Consider the following 25,908-nt stretch of genomic DNA (forward strand, 5'->3'; position numbering starts at 1 on the left):
GTTGGACCAAGTCACACAGACTCCTTCTTGCCAAGGGTTTCTTCTACACTAAGGTCTGGGCTGAAAGATGATTCAGGAGTACTTTGCATTTCTGGAAAGAGAGGATGCAATTAGGCAAATCCCGAATATGAGATACACGGCATTCAACACCAAAGACTGCATAGCTAAGCTAAGTCCTGCAATTCTGGGGAAACATTCTGCTTTTTTTTTTTTTTTTTTTTTAAACACCTATTTTGCCATGAATTCATAGGAAATAGGTTCCAGCAACTCAGGCTTCTTCCCATTGATTCTCACAAAATGTGCTTCTCTGGGTGGAGCAGGCTGGCACTTCACTTGAACCCAGGTACCTTTCTCTTTGGCTTCTTTCTTTTTCTGATCATTTTCCTTTACACATTTCAGGAAGCGATCTCGGCTCTTAGAGTGCTTGATGTGCTCATTAAGCACATTAATTCTTTCGGCAAGAATCTTGCTTTTAACTTACTTGTTTACAACAATGCTGGGTAACATTGAAGACTCTTCCAATTTTGCCATTATAATATTTGTGAGGCATTCCTTTTTGAACAGTACCCATTCCCTTCATGTCTACAATATCATCTTTGTTATAGATTCTCGTATACGTGGCCAAAGGAACAACTCCGTGTTTTCTAAAAGGCCTAGAATACATATACCAAGTGCCTCTTCTCTTTCCCTTTGCCTTCGTCATTTTGGTGAATTACTGGAAGATGGGGGTTCTGGCCGAAAGTCTGCTTTTTTTTTTTTTTTAAATGTGCTTGGGCCTCAGTGTTGTACTGGCCTGAGCATAGAAAGTCAACACCCAGACAAAAGTATGCCAAATTGCAGGGTCTTTATTGCCGGTGACCACGGAGGACTTGAGTCTCTCCAACCCGTGGCCCCGAAAGGAGGGTGTCAAGATCTTTTATACCCATAAAATCACCTTGGGAGTGAGGGTGAGGGGCAGGGGTCGGGGTGAGGGGCTTCAGACGTTCTGAGGGCTAGTGGATTCTGTAAACCACTGCCTGGGCAGAGATGAGGGTGAGGGGCTCTGGACTCTTTGAGGGCCAGGGGACTTTTTGATATTCTGATTGTTACTTAAGTGGTTCACAAAAGTCAAGATTAGCATTTGCTTACACATTGTCTGGGTAGGGTGGAAATTACAGTCCTTAATTACTTATTCACATTTTGGTTATAGAGAGCAGTTTCAATAGAAAGCCGAGGTATGGTTAAGGTATGCAGTTTTATGGGGCTTTTACCATGTCACATCAGAAGGGCCAGGATGTGGAGTGGAAAGCTCAGGGTCAGATGGGCTTAGGTGTGCATCTCTTGCTTTGTAAAGTTCATGCATTAAAAAGTAATAATACCACAATGAGATACCTCTTCTTCTTCTTCTTTTTTCTTTTTGAGATGGAGTTTCACTCTTGTTGCCCAGGCTGGAGTGCCATGGTATAATTTTGGCTCACTGCAACCTCTGCCTCCCAGGTTCAAGCAATTCTCATGCCTTATCCTCCCAAGTAGCTGGGATTACAGGCACCTGCCTTATGCCCGGCTAATTCTTTATATTTTTAGTAGAGATGGGGTTTCACCAGGTTGGCCACCCTAGTCTCAAACTCCTGACCTCAGGTGATCCACCCACCTCGGCCTCCCAAACTGCTGGGATTACAGGAGTGTACCACCACACTTGGCCAGATACCTCTTTATACCTATGAGGACAGCCATTATTTTTACAAAATGTTGGTGAAAGTAATAGAGAAATTGGACCGCTCATATATTGCAGTGTGAAAGGAAAATAAATCCTGGGGCCTCTAAACCTACCTCTAAACTAAAGTGAAAAGTCAAACTGGGAACTGCTTAGGGCCAACCTGCCTCCCATTCTATTCAAAGTCAACCTTCTGCTCACTGAGATGAATGCATATTTGATTGTCTCCTTGAGGCTAATCAGAAACTCAAAAGAATGCAACCATTTGTCTCTTATCTACCTATGACCTGGAAACCCCCTTCCTGGCTTTGGCTTTGTCCTGTCTTTGCATCCAGTTGTCCTGCCGTTCTAGGACATCTCGCATATATTGATTGATGTCTCATGTCTCCCTAGAATGCATAAAACCAACCTGTGCTCTGACCATCTTGGGCACATGTCGTGAGGACCTCCTGAGGGTATGTCATGGGCCTTGCGTCCCCAAGCTTGACAAAATAAATTTTCTAAGTTAACTGAGACCTGCCTCAGATTTTCAGGGTTCACAGCAGGTGGGGATATAAAAAGATGAGCTGCTATGGAAAATAGTATGACAGTTTCTTAAAAAGGTGAATATAGCATTATCACATTATCCAGCAGCCACTTCTGGGTATAAACTCAAAAGAATTGAAAGCAGTGGTCTAAAACTATATCTATACTTGTAGGTTCACAGCATCATTATTCACAAGAGCCAAAAGATGGAAACCACCCAAGTGCCTATCAACAGATGAGTGGATAAACAAAATGTGATATATTCATATAATGGAATATTACTTAGCCTTAAAAAGGATACATACTACAATACAGATGAACCTTGAAAGCATTATGCTAAGTGAAGTAAGTCAGCCACGGAAGGACAAATGTCATGTGATCACACTTACATGAGATACCTAGAGTAGACAAATTCATCCATACAGAAAGTGTATAGAAGTGGCTGGGCTCAGTGACTCATGCCCGTAATCCCAGCACTTTGGGAGGCCAAGTCTGGTGGGTCACCTGAAGTCAGGAGTTCGAGACCAGTCTGATAGATATGGTGAAACCCCATCTCTACTAAATACAAAAAAATTAGCTGGGCATGGTGGCACATGCCTGTAATCCCAGCTACTTGGGAGGCTGAGGCAGGAGAATCACTTGAACCTGGGAGGCAGAAGTTGCAGTGAGCCAAGACTGAACCATTGCACTCCAGCCTGGGCAACAAGAGTGAAACTCCATCTCAAAAAAAAAAAAAAGTGTACAGAGGTTACTAAGGGTTAGAGGGAAGGAATGTGGAGTTACTGTCTAATGGGCGAGGGATTTTTGTTTGGAGTGATGAAAAAATTCTGAAAATGGATAGTGGCATTGGTTGAACAACATCGTGAATGTACTTAATGCCACATCACTGTTGAACCACTGTCAGCCCTGGATTTTCTAACATTTGTTCCAGGACATTTCCACTGCCCCAGAACCTGGATGGTGCCCTTGCTGTGGTTCATGATCCTAGAAAGGATTCTTTGAAACACAAGATCCCAATTCAGATCTGGGCAGGATGCAGTTGATTGGCCAAGCCTGTATTTTAGTTGCCCATGTTCTACATGCAAAGAAGCTGGAAAAGCAAGTGTCTGGCTTCTATAGTTGAAGATTAAGGTCTTTGTCTCCCACTAAAAAGAGGCTTAAAAGAAAAGTCAAAACTCCATTTCACCCATCTTCACCAGATTTTCTCCAGCCTCCTGAGTTACTGTGCTAGTCACTATCTAGATGTCATGTTTCCTTGTAGTGCACAGCAGAGTTCCTGAAGATTTAAAGAAAAAAATTAACTGAAGAATGACTTCTGATGCTGGCAGTGAAAGACACTTGCTTGGATGGAGGCAGGGTGTGAACATGAATGTGAACATTTGTGTGTGTAATAATTTTATGGCATCCTCACTATGTTTGATATTATTATTGGTTTTTTGTTTTGTTTTGTTTTGCTTTCAAGATGAGGTTTCACTCGTTTCCCAGGCTGGAGCGCAGTGGTGGGATCTCAGCTCACCACACCCTCCTCCTCCCGGGTTCAAGCAATTCTGCCTCAGCCTCCTGAGTAGCTGGGATTACAGGCATGTGCCACCATGCCAGGCTAATTTTGTATTTTTAGTAGAGGCAAGATTTCTCCATGTTGTTCAGGCTGGTCTAAACTCTCGACCTCAGGTCATCCATCTGCCTTGGCCTCCCAAAGTCAAAGTGCTGGTATTAGAGGTGTGAGCCACTGTACCTGTCCTATTATTGTTTTTGTTTTTTGCTTTTTGTTTTGTTTAGAGATGGGGTTTCACTGTGTTGCCCAGGCTGGTCTTGAACTCCTGAGCTCAAGCAATCTGCCCGCCTTGGCTCCAGAAGTGCTAGGATTACAGGCGTGAGCCACCGTGCCTGGCCCTATTTGTTTTTTTTTTCAGATTTTAATTTTTATTTTTAGAGACAGGGTCTTGCTCTGTTGCCCAGGCTGGAGTGCAGTGGCATGATTATAGCTCACTGCAGCCTCAATCTCCCAGGCTCAAGTCATTCTCCTGCCTCAACTTCCCAAATCACTGTGAGAACAGGGATGAGCCATTATGCCAGCTGATATTTTAAATTTACATTTTTGTATAGGCAGTATACTCATCTGGTTCAATATAAAAATTTTCTTTCTTAGAAGTCTTGCTTACACTTAAGTCACCATCCAGCCCATTACCTCCCTACTGGCCTTTTGTAGAGAACCACTTTAGTGAATCTTTCCAATTTTTGTTTGTTTTGTTTTTATAGAGACTGGGTTTTGCCATGTTGCCCAGGCTGGTCTTGAAGTCCTGGACTCAAGCAATCCACCCACCTTGGCCTACCAAAGTGCTGGGATTACAGGCCTGTTTTTTTTCCAGTGTTTGTTTATGCAAATAAAATAAAATATAAATAAGTATGTACTCTTATTTCTCTGACTTTCTTACAAAAACAGGTAGCATGTTGTTTTTACTGTTCTGCATCCTGCCTTTACATTTAACAATATTTTCTAGAGAAAAAATTTTTTTGGAGGAGACAGGGTTTCAGGTTTCACTCTATTTATTGCCCAGGCTGGAGTGCAGTGGCGTGATCTTGGCTCAGTGCAGCCACTGACTCCCAGGCTTACATGATCCTCCTGCCTCAGCCTCTCAAGTAGCTGGGACTACAGGGAGTGCACCACCATGCCCAGCTAATTTTTGTAGTTTTTGTAGAGACAGGGAGGGTCTCACTATGTTGCCCAGGCTGGTCTTGAACTCCTGGGCTCAAGTGATCTGCTCACCTTGGCCTCCCAAAGTGCTGGGATTACAGGTGTGAACCACTGTGCTCAGCCAAGAAATGTTTATATCAACATATAAAAAGTTTTCATTTTTTTTTTTTACTTTAAAAATACTTTCATCTACTCTATAGATGAACTACGGTTTATTAAACTAAATACCAACAGATGGACATTCAGGAAGTTTCTAGTATTTTACTATTAAAAATAATTTAGCAATAAGTAAACTTTATCTTATAGCAAACTGTAGTAAATACAGTAATACAATAAATAATCTCATAATAAATAAATCGTTGTTTTAAAACCCAGTCTTATGGTAAGCACACATTATTTTGTCCATATGCAGGAATATCTGTCAGATACATTTTTTGAAGTGAGATTGCAAGGTTAAAGAGTGTATACAGGCCAGGCACAGTGGCTCACGCCTGTAATCCCAGCACTTTGGGAGGCCGAGGCGGGTGGATCACGAGGTCAAGAGATAGAGACATCCTGGTCAACATGGTGAAACCCCGTCTCTACTAAAAATACGAAAAATTAGCTGGGTATAGTGACGCGTGTCTGTAATCCCAGCTACTCGGGAGGCTGAGGCAGGAGAATTGCCTGAACCCAGGAGGTGGAGGTTGCGGTGAGCCAAGATCGCGCCATTGCACTCCAGACTGGGTAACAAGAGCAAAACTCCATCTCAAAAAAAAAAAAAAAGAAAAAGAAAAGAAAAGAAAAAGAAAAGGAAAAATGCAGAAAAAGTATGCACATACTTTTTAGAAAAAAGCAATGAAAATTACCCTTAAACATGTGAAAAAATGTTCAGCTTCACTCATAATAAGAGAAATGCAAATCTTTTTTTTTTTTTTTTTTGAGATCGAATCTTGTTCCAGCACCCAGGCTGGAGTGCAGTGGAATGATCTTGGCTCACTGCAACCTCAGCTGCCTGGGTTCAAGCGATCTCCTGCCTCAGCCTCCTGAGTATCTGGGACTACAGGTGCATGGCACTGCGCCCAGCTAATTTTTGTATGTTTAGTAGAGACTGACTTTTGCCATCTTAGCCAGGCTGGTCTTGAACTTCTAACTTCAAGTGATCTACCTTCCTCAGCTTCCCAAAGTGCTGTGATGATAGGTGTGAGCTACTGTGCCTGGCCTGCATTTTTCTACAAAACTAGTGGTCTTTGACTTCTTGATTTCTAGAGGTTCTTTTGTTGGTGGTGGTGGTAGTTTTTAAATTTGGTTTGGGTTTTTTGTTTTTTTTTTCCAAGAGAGATAGGATCTCATTAGGTTGCCCATGCTGGTTTTAAATCCTCAACTCAAGAGATCCTCCAAAGTGCTGGGATTAAGGAGTGAGCCACTATGCCCAACCAGCTTTTTTGTTTGTTTGTTTTAGGTTGTAAGAATTCTTTACGTATTCTGGAAATAGTCTTTATCAGACATGTAATTTGCAATTGTTTTTCCCCATTTTATGGATTGACTTTTCACATTTATTTGTTTGAGTCAGAGTCTTGCTTTGTTACCCAGGCTGGAGTGCTGTAGCACGATCTTGGCTCACTGCAACTTCCTCCTTCCTAGTTCAAGTGATTCTCCTGCCTCAGCCTCCTGAGTAGCTGAGATTACAGGCATGTAAATTTTTGTATTTTTGATACAGACCGGGTTTCACCTTGTTGGCCAGGCTGGTCTTGAATTCCTGACCTCAAGTGACCCACCTGCCTCAGCCTCCCAAAGTGCTGGAATTATAGGCATAAGCCACCATGCCCCCTTGACTTTTCAGATTTTTGATGGTGTTTTTTTGAGTTCCAAAAGTTTTAAATTTTGATGATGGCCAATTTATCCTTTTCTCTTTCTTTGCTTATGCTTTTGGTGTCATATCTAAGTAAGCATTTCTCTTTTCTTTTTTAGAGACGAAGTTTCACTCTTGTTGCCCAGGCTGGAGTGCAGTGGTGCAATCTTGGCTAACTGCAACCTCCGCCTCCTGGGTTCAAGCGATTCTCATGCTTCAGTCTCCCAAGTGACTGGGATTATAGGTGCCCGCTCCCACGCCCAGCTAATTTTTTTTTTTAAGAAGAAAAAAAAAGGAAGAAAGAAAGAGAGAAAGAAAAAAAAAGAATGAAGAAGAGGAAGAAAAAGGAAGAGAAAGAGGGAGAGAGAATGGGAGTATTGCTTTATTGCCCAGGCTAGAATGCAGTCTAAATATGGGAATTGAAAACCTCTTTTATGCCAATAATTGTGTTTAACAATGGAGACAGGAAGGAATAAGGGAAGAAAATAACAAACAAGCAGCCAACCAATATTTCATTTAAACCTATGAAATGCTGTGCAATTATTGAGGAGTGATTTACTTCCAATTATGTAGTCACTTTTGAAATAGGTGTGAAATGGTACTGATAAGAATGTGTGTTTTGTGTATTTGAAGTGGAGAGTTCTATAAATGTTTATTAAGTTTACTTGTTCCGGGTCTGAGTTCAAATCCTGGATGTCCTTATTAATTTTCTATCTCGTTGATCCATCTAACATTGTCAATGTGACGTTACAGTCTCCCACTATTAGGATCGTTAGCTCTTCTTGTTGCATTGATCCTTTTACCATTATGTAATATCTTTCTTTGCCTCTTTTGATCTTTGTTGCTTTAAAGTCTATTTTATCAGAGGTGAGAATTGCAACTCCTGCTTTTTATTTATTTATTTTTGCTCTCCATTTGGTTGGTAAATCTTCCTCCATCCCTTTGAGTCTTTGTGTATCGTTGCATGTGAGATGGGTCTGGATACAGCATACCGATGTATGCTTTTTATTGGTATGCTTTTTTGGCTTTTTATCCAGTTAATAATATATATGATATATATATATGATATTTAATACTGCCATTTGATGCTAGCTGGCTGTTTTGCCCATTAGTTGATGTAAGTTCTTCATTATGTTAATGCTGTTTACTTTTTGATATATTTTTGGAAAGGCTGATACTGGTTGTTCCTTTATATGTATAGTGCTTCTTTCAGAAGCTCTTGTAAAGCAGGCCTGGTGATAGAGAAATCTCTAAGTACTTGCTTGTTCGCAAAAGATTTTATTTTTCCAGGCCGGGCGCAGTGGCTCACGCCTGTAATCCCAGCACTTTGGGAGGCTGAGGCGGGTGGATCACGAGGTCAAGAGATCGAGACCATCCTGGTCAACACGGTGAAACCCCGTCTCTACTAAAAACACAAAAAATTAGCTGGGCATGGTGGCGCGTGCCTGTAATCCCAGCTACTCAGGAGGCTCAGGCAGGAGAATTGCCTGAACCCAGGAGGCAGAGGTTGCGGTGAGCCGAGATCGCGCCATTGCACTCCAGCCTGGGTAACAAGAGCGAAACTCTGTCTCAAAAAAAAAAAAAAAAAAAAAAAAAAAAAGATTTTATTTTTCCTTCACTTGTGAAGCTTAGTTTGGCTGGATATGAAATTCTGGGTTGAAAGTTCTTTTCTTTAAGGATGTTGAATATTGGCCCCCACTCTTTTCTGGCTTTTAGGGTTTCTGCAGAGAGATCTGCTGTAAGTCTGATAGGCTTCCCTTTGTGGGTAACCTGACCTTTCTCTCTGGCTGCTCTTAGAATTTTCTCCTTTATTTCAACCCTGGTGAATCTAATGATTATGTGCCTTGGGGTTGGTCTTCTTGAGGAATATCTTTGTGGTGTTCTCTGTATTACCTGGAGTTGAATATTGTCCTGCCTTACTAGGTTGGGAAAGTTTTCCTGAATAATATCCTGAAGAGTATTTTCCAACTTGGATGCATTCTCTTCATCACATTCAGGTACACCTATCAAACATAGATTAGGTCTTTTCACATAGTCCCATATTTCTTGGAGACTTTGCTCATTCCTTTTTATCCTTTTTTCTCTAATCTTGACTTCTCATTTTATTTCATTAAGTTGGTCTTCGACCTCTGATATCCTTTCTTCTGCTTGATCAATTCGACTGTTTAAACTTGTGCATACTTCGCAAAGTTCTCTTGTTGTGTTTTTCAGCTCCATTAATTCATTTATATTCCTCTCTAAATTGTCTATTCTCGTTAAGATTTCGTCAAACCTTTTTTCAAAGTTCTTAGTTTCTTTGCATTGGGTTAGAACAAGTTCTTTTAATTCACGGAAGTTTCTTATCATCCACCTTCTGAAACCTACTTCTGTTAATGGAATGCACTCGTTCTCCATCAGGCCTTGTTCCATTGCTGGTGAGGAACTGTGATCCCCTGTAGAGGGAGAGGCATTCTGATTTTGGGTATTCTCAGCCTTTTTACACTGGTTTCTTCCCATGATTGTAAATTTATCCACCTGTCGTCTTTATGATTACCGACTTTCAAATTAGGTCTCTGAGTGGACATCCAACTTGTTGATTCCCAGTGCTGAAATCTGAGCAATCCACTGCACCAGCCAAAACAGCGGTGTTAAGATTGATGGTGCTTTTCTGCCCGGGAATCTCCGGTCTAGCTCCCTTCTTGAGTCCGTCCTTCAATCAGTTGAATAGGTGACTCTGTCTTCCCAGAGCTCCAAACAACATCGGCCAAAAGGGGACCCAGTCCCGCTCACTCTGCACCAAGAACTGCTGCACAGAGGCGCTGGCAAAACTGCTGCGCCGGCCACAAGAGTCGCGCTGGCGACCCGTGGGGCTCCTCTGCTGGGAATCTCCTGGTCCATGAGCAACAAAAACTCGTATTCATCTGAAAGTGTGGCATCCTCTCGTTCTCTGCACTTTCACTGAGAGCTACAATCCCAAGCTGCTAGTGATCAGCCATCTTGGATCTCTCCGCCCAGCTGATTTTTGTATTTTTAGTAGCGACAGGGTTTTGCCATGTTGGCCAGGCTGGTCTCAAACTCTTGACCTCAAGTGATCCACCCTCCTCAGCCTTCCAAAGTGCTGGGATTGCAGATATGAGCCACTGTGCCCAGCCTGTAATACTTTCTTAATAGCCAGACATAATGCACTAGGTGAAAGGAACTTTTGTAAATGGGCCTTTAGTCCTGCAGTGGTAAGGTTTATAAGGAGGGGAAATTTTCTAAAGTCCTATGTTTCTATCTCAGTCTTTTAGTGAGCCATGCCTATAGACTGGGAACTGCAAGAGTGTCTCTCTTACTTTATTTTTATTTTAGGCTAGGTCTTGTTCTGTCATCCAAGCTGGAGTGCAGTGGCACAAACACAGCTCACTGGGCCGAAGTGGTCCTCCTGCCTCAGCCTCTGAGTAGCAGAGACTACAGTTGCGTGCCACCATGCCTGGCTAATTTTTAATTTTTTTTTTTGACAGACAGATCCTCCTTCTGTCGCCAGCCAGGCTGGAGTGTAGTGGCACGATCTTGGTTCACTGCAACCTCCACCTCCCAGGTTCAAGTGATTTCCCTGCTTCAGCCTCTTGAGTAGCTGGGACTACAGGCGTGCACCACCACGCCCAGCTAATTTTTTATATTTCAGTAGAGACGGGGTTTCACCATGTTGACCAGATGGTCTTAATCTCCTGACCTTGTGATCCACCTGCCTCGGCCTTTCAAAGTTCTGGGATTATAGGCGTGAGCCACCGTGCCTGGCCAATTTTAAAATTTTTTGTAGAAACAGGGTCTCACTATGTTGCTCAGGCTGGTCCTGAACTCCTGGGCTCAATCATTCCTCCCACCTTGGCCTTCCAAAATGCTAGGATTATAGGTGTGAGCCACTGTAGGCAACCTTCTCAATTTTTTTCTCCCCCCTTTGGTGGGAGAGGATGGCTAGAGTGGGTTTGAATTGGGGTATTTGCTGCAGTTTTGTTAGATTATTTGCAAGTTTTCCACAATATAATTAACCCATTTATGCCTGAGGTTGCAATTTTTTGCATTCTTCCAATGAGACCTTGGCGATGACCTTGAGCAGTAGGATATAAATAACTCCACATACTTAATGGAACACTAGGCTTAAATGATTGATCAGGTAAGAAGACCTATATCATTTATTTATTTATTTTTAGAGATAGGATCTCCCTCTGTTGCCCAGGCTGGTCTCAAACTCCTGGCCTTAAGCAATCTTCCCTCCTCAACCTCCTGAGTAGCTTGCGTTACAGGCATGAGCCACCATGCCCAGCTTCTATATCATTTAGAACAGTTGTCTCACAGAAGTCTTCACCCATCTCTGGATCTAATCCCTCTTGGTGAACTTGGTCCTGTACTTCCATAGCTTTCTCACAGTCATATATCAATATTGTGCCTTCAGTTTCCAACAGAAGACTTCATTTACTGCTCCATAAGTTATTGGTAATCAAGTTTTATATCCCTCACTTGCTTTTTCTTCTTGGGGGGCTTAACTATTTTTTTTTGGTGGGGCTGTACTCTACCCATTAGGAAAACATGACCTAAAAGTGAAATGGAAAGCTTGTCTTGAACTTAAAAGCTGAGCTATTCATTGAGTGCTTCACTGTCAACTGAGATGTAGGAGTTTTTCCTGAATTGGTTGCACAGCCATAGGACCCTTAGGCGGAGAGCCCTGCTCCTGAACCCACAGAGTCTAAGGCAGCAACTGGCATTGCCTCCCCACCAGCACCCATGCTGGGCAGATGCTTGCCCAGCCTCTCTTTGTTGTCCTGGAGCAGGGGTCAGTAAACAACAGCCTGTGGGCCAAATCTGGCCTGCTGCCTTTTTGCAAATAAAGTATTATTGGAACACAGCCACATCCACTCTTTTATATATAATTTAGGACTGCTTTCATGCCACAGTGGCAGAGCTGAGCAATCGTAATAGAGACCAAAAGGCCAGTGAAACCTTAAATATTTACTATCTGGCCCTTTACAGAAAAAGTTTGCCAAGTCCTGTTCTGGAGAACTGTAACTGTGAAGGAAGCTTAGTAGTCTCCTCTTTTTAGATTGTTCCAAAGCCCTAACCTGGCATGAAGGGGCCAGCTGGCGTGTGGCCCTGGCCATTCTGGCTCCTCCATCCTGGCTGATTCCCGTTTTCTACTTACTAATGTGAGGTTTGCTCTTGTCGAGTTTAAAAGGGAAGAAACTGAGGCCAACACAAGAAGATCCAATATAAAGGAATTTATTCAGTCTCCTGGGCGAGGTTCTGCAGTCTGACAGGAGGGACCGGAGAAGTTGCACGGACTCCTCTCAGATGTGGGTTTTTTTTTTTTTTTTTTTTTGAGACGGAGTTTCGCTCTTGATACCCAGGCTGGAGTGCAATGGCGCGATCTCGGCTCACCGCAACCTCCGCCTCCTGGGTTCAGGCAATTCTCCTGCCTCAGCCTCCTGAGTAGCTGGGATTACAGGCACGCGCCACCACGCCCAGCTAATTTTTTGTATTAGTAGAGACGGGGTTTCACCATGTTGACCAGGATGGTCTCGATCTCTTGACCTCGTGATCCACCCGCCTCGGCCTCCCAAAGTGCTGGGATTACAGGCTTGAGCCACCGCGCCCGGCCAGACGTGGGGTTTTATAGGGAGTGAAGGAGCTCGATTGGTTGTGGGAGAGCAGGACTACTATTGGGTAAGGTTACAAGCCTTTGTTTGCATACAGGACTTGGCTGCTATTGGTTAGAATTACTCGGTTGCTATTGGCTAGAAAGACTCGGCTGCTATTGGTTAGAAAGACTCAGCTGCTATTGGCTAGAATCACAAGACCCCACTTGCGTACTGGGTTCTTTAAGGAAAAGCCAGGCTGTGCAAGAAAGGGAAAAGGGAACATGCCCGAGCATGTCCGAGCTTTCAGAAAAAAGGTTGGGGGGTATGCATCTGAGCTTCCCGCGAGGCAGCCGGCCTTACAGTCAGCACTAGAGGTAGTGTAATACAGCTTTGTATGGGTCTTTTTATGAAGTCTCTTTTGGCTGTTGGTTTAATTGGCCACCTCTGCAGTCATTAGCTTCTCTGGGTCTCTTTTTCTCATCTGTGTAATGATGGGTTTGGTAAGTAGTCAAAGGAAATATCTTCATTTTTTCTTTCTTTCTTTTTTTTTTTTTTTTTTAAAGATAGGGTTTCACTATGTTGGTCAGGCTGGGCTTGAACTCCCCACCTCAGGTGATCCGCCCACCTTGGCCTCCAGAGTGCTTGGATTACGGGTGTGAGCCACCGCGCCCAGCCATCTTCATTTTCTTATAAGAAGGGTGAAGGAAGTATGTATGTATTTGTGTGTATAGACCTGGTATACATTACACAGATGTATACATTTTTGTGTATATGTCTAGGAAAAAATCTTTCTCTCTCTCTCTCTCTCTCTCTCTCTATATATATATATATATGTATCTATTTATATCTTCAGCTTCAACAAACATCAGTTCATTGCCAGTCTTGTTTCTTTTTTTTTTTTGGAGACAGAGTCTTGCTCTGTCGCCCAGGCTGGAGTGCAGTTGAACAATCTCAGCGCACTGCAATCTCCACCTCTCGAGTTCAAGCTATTCTTCTGCCTCAGCCTCCTGAGTAGCTGGAATTACAGGCACCCACCATCATGCCTGGCTAATTTTTGTATTTTTAGTAGAGACAGGGTTTCACCATGTTGGTTAGGCTGGTCTCAAACTCTTAACCTCGTGTTCTACCTGCCTCGCCCTCCAAAAGTGCTGGGATTACAGGTGTGAGCCAATACGTCCGGCCAGTCTTGTTTTATTTTTATCCTCACTAAAGCAAATTCTAGATGTTTTATTTCTTTTTTTTTTTTTTTTTTTTTTTTTTTTTTTTTTTTTTTGAGACGGAGTTTCGCTCTTGATACCCAGGCTGGAGCGCAATGGCGCGATCTCGGCTCACCGCAATCTCCGCCTCCTGGGTTCAGGCAATTCTCCTGCCTCAGCCTCCTGAGTAGCTGGGATTACAGGCACGCGCCACCGTGCCCAGCTAATTTTTTTTTTTGTATTAGTAGAGACGGGGTTTCACCATGGTGACCAGGATGGTCTCGATCTCTTGACCTCGTGATCCACCCGCCTCGGCCTCCCAAAGTGCTGGGATTACAGGCTTGAGCCACCGCGCCCGGCCTTAGATGTTTTATTTCATTCATAAATATACTTAACAGATAAAGACCTCAAAAAATACACTTGAAGGTATTTAATGTGTAATTTTGGCAGTTTTTATGTTTTGGCTTTTGAATAGACAACTTAATACAGTATAAAAAAATGTAGAACTGCCTCGTTCTTTTTAACAACTACATAGTATTCAGGTGTGTGGGTATGTTGTAATTTAATTAGTTCTTTATTGATTGGTATTTGTATTGTTTATGAAAGCAAAAACCAGGAAACAGTATTGTAGTGAGTTTCTTGTTATTTCTAAATACTTATAAATGAAACTGCTGGCTTCAAGACTTAACTCCATTTCTTTCACATGCACATTTTTAGTTTGAAAAAATGTTACCAAATCTTAACCTGTTAAATTATATTAAAACCTATAGGAGGCTGGGCGAGGTGGCTCACGCCAGTAATGATAGCACTTTGGGAGGTCGAGGCAGGAGGATTTCTTGAGCTCAGGAGTTCAGGACCAGCCTAGGCACCATAGTGAGACCCCATCTGTTATAAACAAACAAACTAGGTGTGGTGGTGCATACCTGTATTCTAGCTACTCAGGAGGTTGAGGTGGGAGGATCACTTAAGGCCCGGAGGTCTCAGAGGCTGCAGTGAGCCTTGATCACACCACTGTATTCCAATATGGGTGACAGAGTGAGCCCCTGTCTTGGGGAAGAAAACCTACTGGGGTAGCATTAAAAAGTATATAGTGAATCTGTCCATGTAAAGCATCCCTCTCACCTGTATTTGATGATACTGAGATTTATAAATAGCTTTTCATAACTGTAGATGTATTTTGTGGAAGTAATTTTATTGCTTGGCATAGGGTATACATTTGCCAGTGTTTTTCTATAAGTACTGAGGGAATTAATCATAATACCAGTAGGAATCATATTTGTATCTCATTTGGAAAGGTTAAAAGAATGTTTCTGATAGTAAAAATTGAAGGCAACAAAAATGAATTCTCCACATACAAGATGAATAGTCAGGCTAAGGATTTATTACTGGCTGATATGCATAAATAGCCACTGTTAGCCATTTAACTAATACACCAGAACTACTGCTAAAAGTTCCTTGAGGCTATATGGCTTTTAGGATTAGAAAAAAGAACAGAAATAGCTAGAGAAACCTGATCCTGTGGACAGGCTTCTAGATAGAACCAGGGTACCTTATGGGCAACCCTATCCCAGATAAATACAAACGCTAGTGGAAGGTTTTTATTAACTGTTCAACTGGTTTAGGTTTTACTAAATATTTTTTAATTTAAGCATCTTTATTTGAAAAGCCCATAATACCCCTAAGAAGATTTGGCTGAGTCATTTATATGCCATTCTGATTGGATTCAGTTGCTTAACCCTGCTGAAATTTCTTGTGAGTTTACAATTTTAAGGGACTTGGTTGCTGAGGAAAGGTCAGTAGAAGACATGAGAGCTATATACTGAAAAGGTAGGAGAGGAAATGTCTGATATTTAAACGTTAATTTCTTCACAACTTGATTACAGTTCTTTCAAGATTGATCATATACTATCGATTAACCACATATCTACTATTTATTAACTTTTATATCGATACCACTCATGTTTTTATCCTTTGACTTATTTTTACAGATAAAGTAGAGAATTTTCATGAAGAACATGAAAAGAACAGTCACCGTATTCACAAAAATGCTGACGACAGTACTAAGAAGCCCAGTGCAGAAACTACAGTGGCTTCTGAAATCGAGGAAACAAATGATACTTGGAACTCCCAGTTTGGGAAAAGGCCAGAATCACCATCAGAAATATCTCCAATCAAGGGATCTGTAAGAACTGGTTTATATGAATGGGATAATGATTTTGAAGATATCAGATCAGAAGACTGTATTTTAAGTTTGGATGGTGATTCCCTTTTGGAGATGAAGGATGACGATTTTAAAAATCGATTGGAAAATCTGAATGAAGCCATTGAGGATGACGTCGTACAAAGTGTTCTTAGGCCAACCAATTGTAGGACGTACTGTAGGGCCAATAAAGCGAAATCTTCCCAAGGAGCATCAAATTTTGATAAGCTGATGGACGGCACCAGTCAGGCCTTAGCCAAAGCAAACAGTGAATCGAGTAAAGATGGCCTGAATCAGGCAAAGAAAGGCGGTGTAAGTTGTGGGACCAGTTTTAGAGGGACAGTTGGACGGACTAGAGATTATACTGTTTTACATCCATCTTGCTTGTCAGTTTGTAATGTTACTATACAGGATACTATGGAACGCAGCATGGATGAATTCACTGCATCCACTCCTGCAGATTTGGGAGAAGCTGGTCGTCTCAGAAAAAAGGCAGATATTGCAACTTCTAAGACCACCACTAGATTTCGACCTAGTAATACTAAATCCAAAAAGGATGTTAAACTTGAATTTTTTGGTTTTGAAGATCATGAGACAGGAGGTGATGAAGGAGGTTCTGGAAGTTCTAATTACAAAATTAAATATTTTGGCTTTGATGATCTCAGTGAAAGCGAAGATGATGAAGATGAAGACTGTCAAGTGGAAAGAAAGACAAGCAAAAGAAGAACTAAAATGGCTCCATCACCCTCCTTGCAGCCTCCCCTAGAAAGCAATGATAATTCCCAGGACAGTCAGTCTGGTACTAATAATGCAGGTAAGAATTTAAAAAAATATATAATAAGTACTGTAGTCCCCCCCATACCCAAGGTCAACCACATTCTGAAAATAGGTGAGTATAGCATAAGAAGATAAAGTCCCCATTCACATAACTTTTATTATAGCATATTGTTATAATGATTGTTTTATTCTTAGTTATTGTTAATCTCTTACTGTGCTTGATTTATAAATTAAAACTTTATCATAGGTATGTATATTAAAAAACATAGTACACACAGGTTTTGGTGTACTATTCCATGGTTTTAGGCATCTACTAGGGACTGGCATGTGTCGCCTATTGCTGGCAGGGGGACTACTTTAAGTGTGCTTTTCAGGCTTAAATCAACAGCTATATAGTTTCTTCCTAGATACTCAATTTTAGGTTGTTATATTTATTAAAAGTACCTGTTGAGAACCACAAATTACCTTATCCAGAGGTATAGCATTTTAAATGTTAATGATCAGGTCCCAGGTTGTAAGGAACCAGTTTGTAAATTGGAGAGTCTTCATATTTGAGTTTTAATTTAACCTTTAGCACTTGAGAATTTTAAAGCATATAGGTATATGGGGCAGGGGCACCAAACATAGTGATGTTTTCACTTTGACAAATCCAAATGCAGTGAAGACATAGGTTAGATTTTGGACCTTTGGAACTATCCTGATAACAGATGGTTATAATGAGGGAAATAACAAGATTAGAATTGAAAAACCCTTTGTGGTTGAGTTAAAACTAATAAACATTCAAAATACCCTCAAACCCTCTTAAGTTGGTTCAGTAAAATTGAAAAGTGCCAGGTAAGTATGCATTCACTCTTAGCTGTGGAAATTTAATCTGTGGGAGATTGTAGACCCAGGAATGACTAATGGTCCTCTGGGAGTTCAGTCTCCACTGTGAGAGACAGACAAAAGAAATAGGTTAGCTCTGCTATAATTAAGTCGTTACCTTACAAGGACTTTATGAAGTGGATTGACTGTCCAGTGAGGAAGAATTTGTGAAAGCCTCTGGGATACATGATTTCTTAACCAAATACAGTTTTTCTGGATTGGTTTACATATTAAGTAAAGTTTTTGTCCTGATAGGGCCACAGAAGTGTCATTATGGTAAATTAGAATTATAATAGTATTTTAAAATATAGATTCTCTTGTAGAGTATAAGTCATTCTTGAGATTATCTACCATTTTGCTTTATTTGGCCTAAAAATAGTTTTGTTCAATTTATTCTTAAAAACTAGACATACACAGGAGTACCCCTAGGGGCTCACTCCTGCCCCCTCCCCCACCAAAAGGAATACATCCAGTGTTATGTTTGAATCCTTTCTGGATAATGGAAATTTGCAGCAGCCTTACTGTAGTCTCTTGAGATCTGGGGGCAGAATAGCTAGACGTTTGGTTCCCCAGGAGAATGATAAATGCTGCTATACAATACCGGTGCCCTTGTCCTGCTGCAGTTTACTTAGCTTTTATTCTGACTTGGATGGCAAGTTATCCTAGTCTGCAATTGAAGATATGTGGCTGAAATTTACACCTCGGGTAGTAAAACTTTTAAAGCTTCAAAATGTGAAATTAGACTCCCTTTGAGAAACTTAAAGAAGATAATAAATGACATTTGAAAATTAGAGGCCATTTAGTTGATCTACTGAAAATTAAAATTTCAGTCTTCATACCATATGTGAAACAGCAAAAAATTTTAAGCATTAGGATAGAGAAAAGTCTTCATAGTTTCCTCTTTTTGTTTATCTTAGATAAAGATACATATTTTTAACCAGTTGGGAAATAAGCTGATTCTTGGTCATTTGTGTTTGAAGACCGACAAATCATTAAACATTGTTGTATTAGGTCATTTTAAATCTCTTGCCAAGGATAACTGTCCTCCCTTTCTGGTGTTTTAAATGTGGCTTTTATAGTTGCCAGCAGACATTCTTTGAAGGCCAACATGATTTAGTGGATTTAAAGTTCCTAAAAAATGCTACAGGTGGATACCGCATGACGCTTTGTGTGTATATAAACTAGACCATTTCAGTGTCAGTATCCATAGATATCCAGCAGTTATGTGACCTCTCGAAAGTAAGAAAATTATTTTGGAAAAGATTTAATTTTGCCATTTAACATAAAATAGGACTAGAACACATAGACAGCAACCAGGTTTATGATTTCTCTTATGGAAGGAACAAGCAGGAAGGGAGAAGACTGGCAGAATGAAACTTCTTATTCTGGGGTGTATTTTGTCAGCTCTGTGGTGCTCTGATTCCTTTATTCTTTAATTCCCATTTTCATTCATTCATATATATTTAATCTTCATGGGTTGTCTGGTAGGTAATTTGAAATGTTAGTAAGCTAGATAGTTTTGGTTACCATTTCAGAAAACTTGGATTTTACAGAGGACTTGCCTGGTGTGCCTGAAAGTGTGAAGAAATCCATAAATAAACAAGGAGATAAATCAAAAGAAAATACCAGAAAGATTTTTAGTGGCCCCAAACGGGTAAGTAAAGCACTATCAGTGATTTTTATTATTTATTTGTTATTGGAGGGCTCAACTCTTAATTTTTAATTTGAAAGTCACTAATAAACAGCAACTGTCTTTCAAAGGATATATGTAAGTCATTTTTTCAAATGTAACTTCTTTTTTAAATTGTGGTAAAATAAACCATTCTCAAGTGTACAAGTCAGTGGCATTACTTTCATGATGGTAATTATCTATACCCAAAACCTTTTTATCATATCCAACAAAAACTCTGTACACATTAACCAATAACCCACCTCACGCCTAGTCAACACTATTCTACTCTCTCTCTAGGAATGTGCCTTTTCTAACTATCTTGTGTAAGTAGAATCATACAATATTTGTCCTTTTGTGTCTGATTTATTTCACTAAGCCTAATGTTTCTAAGGTTTAAGTGATTCTCGTGCCTCAGTCTCTGGAGTCGCTGAGATTACAGGCCTGCACTACCACGCCCGGCTAATTTTTCTATTTTTAGTAGGGACAGGATTTCACTGTGTTGGCTGGGCTGGTCTTGAACTCCTTACCTCAGGTGATCTGCCTGCCTTGGGCTCCCAAAGTGCTGGGATTACAGGTGTGAACCACTGCGCCTGGCATATTGACATGACTCTTAAAACTTTTCTCGGGCCAGGCGCGGTGGCTCACGCCTGTAATCCCAGCACTTTGGGAGGCTGAGATGGGTGAATCACGAGGTCAAGAGATCGAGACCATCCTGGTCAACATGGTGAAACCCTGTCTCTACAAAAATACAAAAAATTAGCTGGGCATGGTGGCGCGTGCCTGTAATCCCAGCTACTCAGGAGGCTGAGGCAGGAGAATTGCCCGAACCCAGGAGGCGGAGGTTGTGGTGAGCCGAGATCGCACCATTGCACTCCAGCCTGGGTAACAAGAGCGAAACTCTGTCTCAAAAAAAAAAAAAAAAAAAAAAACAACTTTCTCAAAGTTTCCCTCTTTTTTTTAACATGAGCAACCCTTGTAAATCCTTCGTCCATGAGATAATCCATTGTGACCATGTTGCAAATGTCAGAGTCCTTAGCTTTTCTCACCCTTTAGTAAACAGTGCTTTGGATGTTCCCTTGGTGTTAGCCAGCCTCACACCTCTGCTGAGTGGTCAAGCAGTCCCCATTTCCACCTACAATAAGTGTAGCATCTGAAAACTCATTTCCTTGAGACCTTTATGATAGTAAGTAGGGAACTGAACTCCTCAAGGCTTTTTGGTCTTGTTGGTCTCAAGAAACGAGGTTTTCAAGAAACCTGTTGGATAACTCAACATGAGGCTCCAGGGGTGATAAAGACCCTGGAGTCCCTGATCCATGTAGAAGTTTTAGAAATAAAATTGTTTCAGAAAATGTGGAATGGGGAAATACAGCGTGTATAAATGGAAATATTACTTTCTATGATATGTGGTTTAAAGTGTTGAGTAACTAAATTAACAAATTAGGTATACATAGACATAATTATTTTTTCTTTTCTTTTCTTTTTTTTAATTTTTTTGAGACAGGGTCTTGATCTGTTTTGCAGGCTGGAGTGCAGTGGTGCAATTTCTGCTCACTGCAACGTCCATCTCCTGGGTTCAAGTGATTCCCCTGGCTCAGACTCCCAAGTAGCTGGAACTACAGGTGTGCACCACCACGCGCAGCTAATTTTTTTTTGCATTTTTGTAAAGATGGTGAAATGTTGGCCTGCCTCGGCCTTCCAAAGTGCTAGGATTACAGGCTGAGCCACCGCACCTGGCCGACATAACTGTTTCTTCTACAACTCAGAAGTTTTGTATACTTGTGATGAACTAAAGTTGGAAAACCTGAGCTTTGCATAAGGAACAGTCTTGCCAGGGGTTGCATAAGGTGCTGTTCCAGTTATAGGACAGACTCATGCCCTGAGAGGGCCCCACCTCCCCCTGTCCTGCTAACATTCTGTCTTTGACTTTGTGAAGTCACTCCTCCTACCACTGCCCTTGATCAGGTCTCTCACATGCACCACATGAAGAACTCTGTGAGGATGCCCCGGATTTGGTCTCTGGTTATCGGCCACGCCCTGGTACCACTGGCTCTACTGCTTTTATCTGAGTCTCTACTGGCTTCTCTCGGACTCACTTCCCCTCACTGCACACACCCTTGATGCTACGTGGGAGCAATTGCTGACATAAAAATTCAAAGAGATGAAGCAAATACAACTCCAACAACCTCAAGCCTCAAGAGTCAGAGAGTTAACTTCTTTTTCATTTCCTCCCTTAGCCAGGGGAGGTATTCCAGTGGCTTCTGCTTGGTTTTTCCTGTTGCAATAGACTTATCCTCCTAAATCAGGAAGCAATTCCATGGCAGTGAGGCCATCTGCTCCATCTACACATCCAAAAACTGAGGAAATGACCCTGAATGATTGCTGCTGCCCCATGGGACTGTTTACTCTGATCAGTTTCATTTATTACCTGAGACTGTGAGAACCCTGATTGGTGAACCAACCTGGTGGTCTGGGTACCAAGGAATTGGTTTTATCACAGAGCCATGGTCAATTGTAACTGAAAATTTTGGGGATTACTCTTCACTTGGCAGAGTTACTTACCAAAATAATCACATATTCCTTTGTGGAAGACTAGCAGAAACGTGTACACTATGTACTTGTGCCATTAAAGCTCACCAGCAGCCTCTTAAGTCTGGGAATTGAATGGGTGAGGGGCTGCAACTCTCGCGAAGCTGGGCCTCAAGTCACCAGACCTAGGTGCATTTGATTATACGGTTAATATGCAGTTAGGTTAATGCTGCTGACCAAATATTTTCCATGCTCCACCTTTGGGGCACCTGGTTAGTTGCACTTCCTGGTTCTGTTGTGGTTGGTGGGACCATATGTCTAGTCCGGCCAATCAGCTATAAGCAGATGATGTGTGTCATCACTTCAGGGCCAGAGCATCTAATTACCAATTTATCACCCTCTGGAGCGCTCTGTCTTTTTGTTTTGGAGTCAGGCAATGTTCAAGATGATGACTGCTCCATTAGCCTAGATCCCAGTGTAAGAAGATGGCAAATGAAGAGGCCCCAGCAACCAATAGACATCCAGCATGAATAAGAAATAAATCTTTGTTATTCTATGTCAATAAGACTTTGACATAGCCTAGTATGTCTTGATTGCTACAAAAATTGATGCCTAGAGATGAAGGATCTTTACAAAAACCTGGTTCTTGTGGCATTGGCTTAGAAATCAAGTGATGGGGCAAGAAAACTAATTTTGGAACCTGTTTTCCTTGGTACATTTGACAAAACCCTCACCTACAATAACTTGAAAGGTAGATAATGAACCTTGTATGCTTGTAGCTCCAGGAGAAGAGACTAGAAAACAAAATATTAGTGTTGGCTGCATGACATGCTAATTCAAGAAAGAGATGCACCAAGAAAATAATGAATTAATTTGTAGGGCAGGAATAGAAGGGAATAGAGAGTGTAGAAACTCAGCAATTTGCAGGGTTGAGAGTGGCATGTGTTTTATTTCCAATTAATAAACTATAAAATTTAGAGGAATATTAGCAAAAAAAGACTATTAGAACTCATATTTCAGGCAAGGATCCAACCAAGGTTATTTCTGTCACATCCATCATTAAAATCTCTCAATGGATGTAGAGATCCTCTCAACTGGATGTAATACTCAGGAAGAAAAGAACAAAAGTGTTGCTCTCTGTATTAGTTTGCCAGGGTCGTCATAACAAATGTACCACAAACTGGGTGATTTAAACAACAGAAATTTATTTTTCTATGGAAGTGCAAGATCAAGGGTTTGGCAGGGTTGGTTTCATTATGAAGCCTCTCTCCCTGGCTTCTAGATGGCCATCTTCTTCTTTTGTCTTCACATTGTCTCTCCTTCACGTGTGTGTGCATGTCCTGATTTTTTTTTTTTTTTTTAAATGGAGTCTCACTCTGTCACCCAGGCCGGAGTGTAATGGTGCCATCTTGGCTCACTGCAGCATTTGCCTCCCGGATTCAAGTAATTCTCCTGCTTCAGCAAACCACCATGGCACATGTCTACCTATGTAGCAAGCCTGCACATTTGTACATGTACCCCAGAACTTAAAATAAAGTAAAATAAATATTGATAGAATAAACACAAAAGGAAATGAGAAAAGAATCCAAATGTGTCACTGAAAAAATGTAACTAAACACAGCAGATGATAGTAAAGAAGCAAGTAAGAGCCAACAAAGCTATAATACATTCAAATACAAACAAGCAGCAAAAGTAAATCTTTCCTTATCAATAACTACTTTAAATGTAAAAGGATTAAAATCCTCAGTCAAAAGGAATAGACTGGGAGAATGGATTAAAAAACAAATATGATTCAACTACATGCTGTCAACAAGAGACTCATTTTAAAGCTAAGAACACAAACAGACTGAAAATGACAGGAGAGAAAAAGATATTCCATGCAAATAGTAACTAAAAGATTGACTGGGGTGGCTATAATAAAATCAGACAAAATAGATTATCAAATTAAAAATGGTTACAATAAACAAAGGAAGACATTATATATTGATAAAATGGTTAAAACAGCAAGAAGATGTAACAATTATAAACATATGGACCTAACATCCTATCTCCAAAATATATGAAACAAACACCAACAGAATTGAAGGAAGAAATAGACAGTTCTACAAAAATAATTAAACACTTGGCTGGGTGTGATGGCTCACACCTGTAATCCCAACACTTTGGGAGGCTGATGTGGGCAGATCACCTGAGGTCAAGAGTTCGAGACCAGCCTGACCAACATGGAGAAACCCTGTCACTACTAAAAATACAAAAATAGCTGGGTACAGTGGTGCATGCCTGTAATCTCAGCTACTCGGAGGCTGAGGCAGGAGAATCACTTGAACCTGGGAGGCGGAGGTTGAGGTGAGCCGAGATCACACCATTGTACTCCAGCCTGAACAAAAAGAGCAAAACTCCATCCCAAAAAAATAAAAATAAAAGTAATTGGACACTTACATATACCATTTTCAATGATGAATACCACAACCAGATCAAAGATCAGTAAGGAAATAGAAGACTTGAGCAATACCACAATGGACTGAATGTTTATGTTCCCCCAATATTAATATCTTGAAATCCAATCCTGAACATAATGGTATCAGGAGGTGGGGACTTTGGGAGGTTAGGTTACAACAGCAGATTCCTCATGAATGAGAACAGTGCCCTTAAAAAAGAGACCCCAAACAGGGGGCGGTGGCTCACGCCTGTAATCCTAGCACTTTGGGAGGCTGAGGTGGGCAGATCACGAGGTCAGGGGTTCAAGATCAGCCTGACCAACATGGTGAAACCTGGTCTCTACTTAAAACTACAAAAATTAGCCGGGAGTAGTGGCACACACCTGTAATCCCAGCTACTTGGGAGGCTGAGGCAGGAGAATTGCTTGAAACCGGGAGGCGGAGGTTGCAGTGAGCTGAGAGTGCGCCACTGCATTCCAGCCTGGGTGACAGATTGAGACTCCATCTCAAAAAAAAAAAAAAAAAAAAAAAAAAAAAAGCCCAGAGAGATCCCTCAGTCCTCCAACCACAAGAAGTAACAGTGAAAAGATGGCTGTCTATGAGGAAGCATGCCCTCACCAGATGCCAGATTTACTGTTGTTTATGAGTCACCCAGTTTATTATACTTTGTTATAACAGTCTAAATAGACTAAAACAAACACTACAAACCACCTGAACCTAACAGACTCATACAAGAGAATATAACATTTTTCTCAAGAGCACATGGAGCATTCTCTAAGAGAGACCACATTATAGGTAACAAAACAATTCTTTTTTTATTTTTATTTTTTTAAGACGGGGTTTCACCGTGTTGGTCAGGCTGGTCTTGAACTCCCAACCTCAGGTGATCTGCCCGCCTTGGCCTCCAAAGTGCTTGGATTACAGGCGTGAGAGCAAAACAATTCTTAATAAATTTTAATAGATTGAAATTATACAAAGTATCATTTGTGATCACAATAGAATTAAATAGAAATCAATAACAGAAGAAAAGCTGGAAAAATCACAAATACATGAAAATCAAACAACATACTTTTACATAACCAACAGGCCAAAAAAGAAATCTCAAAGGAAAATCGGAAGTGTCTTAAAACAAATGAAAACAAAAATGCAGCATGCCAGGCTGGGTGTGGTGGCTGACGCCTGTAATCCCAACACTTTGGGAGGTTGAGGCAGGCAGATTGCTTGAGCTCAGGAGTCTGAAACCAGCCTGGGCAACAGGGTGAAATCCCATCTCTACCAAAAATATGAAAAATTAGCCAGGTGTGGTGGTGCATGCCTGTGGTCCCAGTTACTTGGGAGGTTGAGGTGGGAGGATGGCTTGAGCCCAGGAGACGGAGATTGTGGTGAGCCAAAATCATGCCACTGCACTCCAGCCTGGGTGACAGAGTAAGAAGCTGTCTCAAAAAAAAAAAAAAAAAAAAAAAAAAAAAGCATCATGCCAAAACTTACAGGATCACTCCTAAGAGAAAAATTTGTAGCTATAAATGATATAAATGATTACTTACAAAAAGAAAAAGATCTCAAATCAACAACCTAACTTTACACCTTAAGGGACTAGAAAAAGCACAAATTAAACCCAAAGCTGTCAAAAGGAAGGAAATAATGTTCAAGCAGAGACAAATAATACAGAGAATAGAAACTCCATAAAAAAACACTGAAGACAAAAGGCAAATATTGTATCATTTCACTTATACGAGGTACCTAGAATAGGCAAAGTCATAGATTCAGAAAGTAAAATAGTGGTTACCAGTGGCTGTTGTGAGGGGGAGAATAGGGAGTTATTGTTTGATGGGTGCAGAGTTTCAATTTTTATTTTTTATTTTCATTTTTTTTGAGACAGTCTCACTCTGTTACCCAT

At 41.1% G+C, this 25,908-nt stretch overlaps 1 protein-coding gene across 1 annotated transcript in view; it reads left to right on the plus strand.

The window, feature by feature from the left end:
• The window catches only part of LOC110568599 (wings apart-like protein homolog), a 30,944-nt gene extending 9,855 nt beyond the window's left edge, over nucleotides 1-21,089 (plus strand). The window contains exons 3-5 of the mRNA XM_064373647.1: nucleotides 15,523-16,548; nucleotides 18,911-19,029; nucleotides 20,549-21,089. Coding sequence (XP_064229717.1) covers nucleotides 15,523-16,548; nucleotides 18,911-19,029; nucleotides 20,549-20,767 — 1,364 coding nt within the window. The 3' untranslated portion in view covers nucleotides 20,768-21,089. The remainder of the gene's footprint in view (nucleotides 1-15,522; nucleotides 16,549-18,910; nucleotides 19,030-20,548) is intronic.
• Nucleotides 21,090-25,908: the final 4,819 nt, after the last annotated feature.

The sequence above is a fragment of the Aotus nancymaae genome, unplaced genomic scaffold (genome assembly GCF_030222135.1).
Source record: "Aotus nancymaae isolate 86718 unplaced genomic scaffold, 86718_ANA_hifiasm-v0.15.2.pri h1tg000010l, whole genome shotgun sequence".
Taxonomy (NCBI): Eukaryota; Metazoa; Chordata; class Mammalia; order Primates; family Aotidae; genus Aotus; species Aotus nancymaae.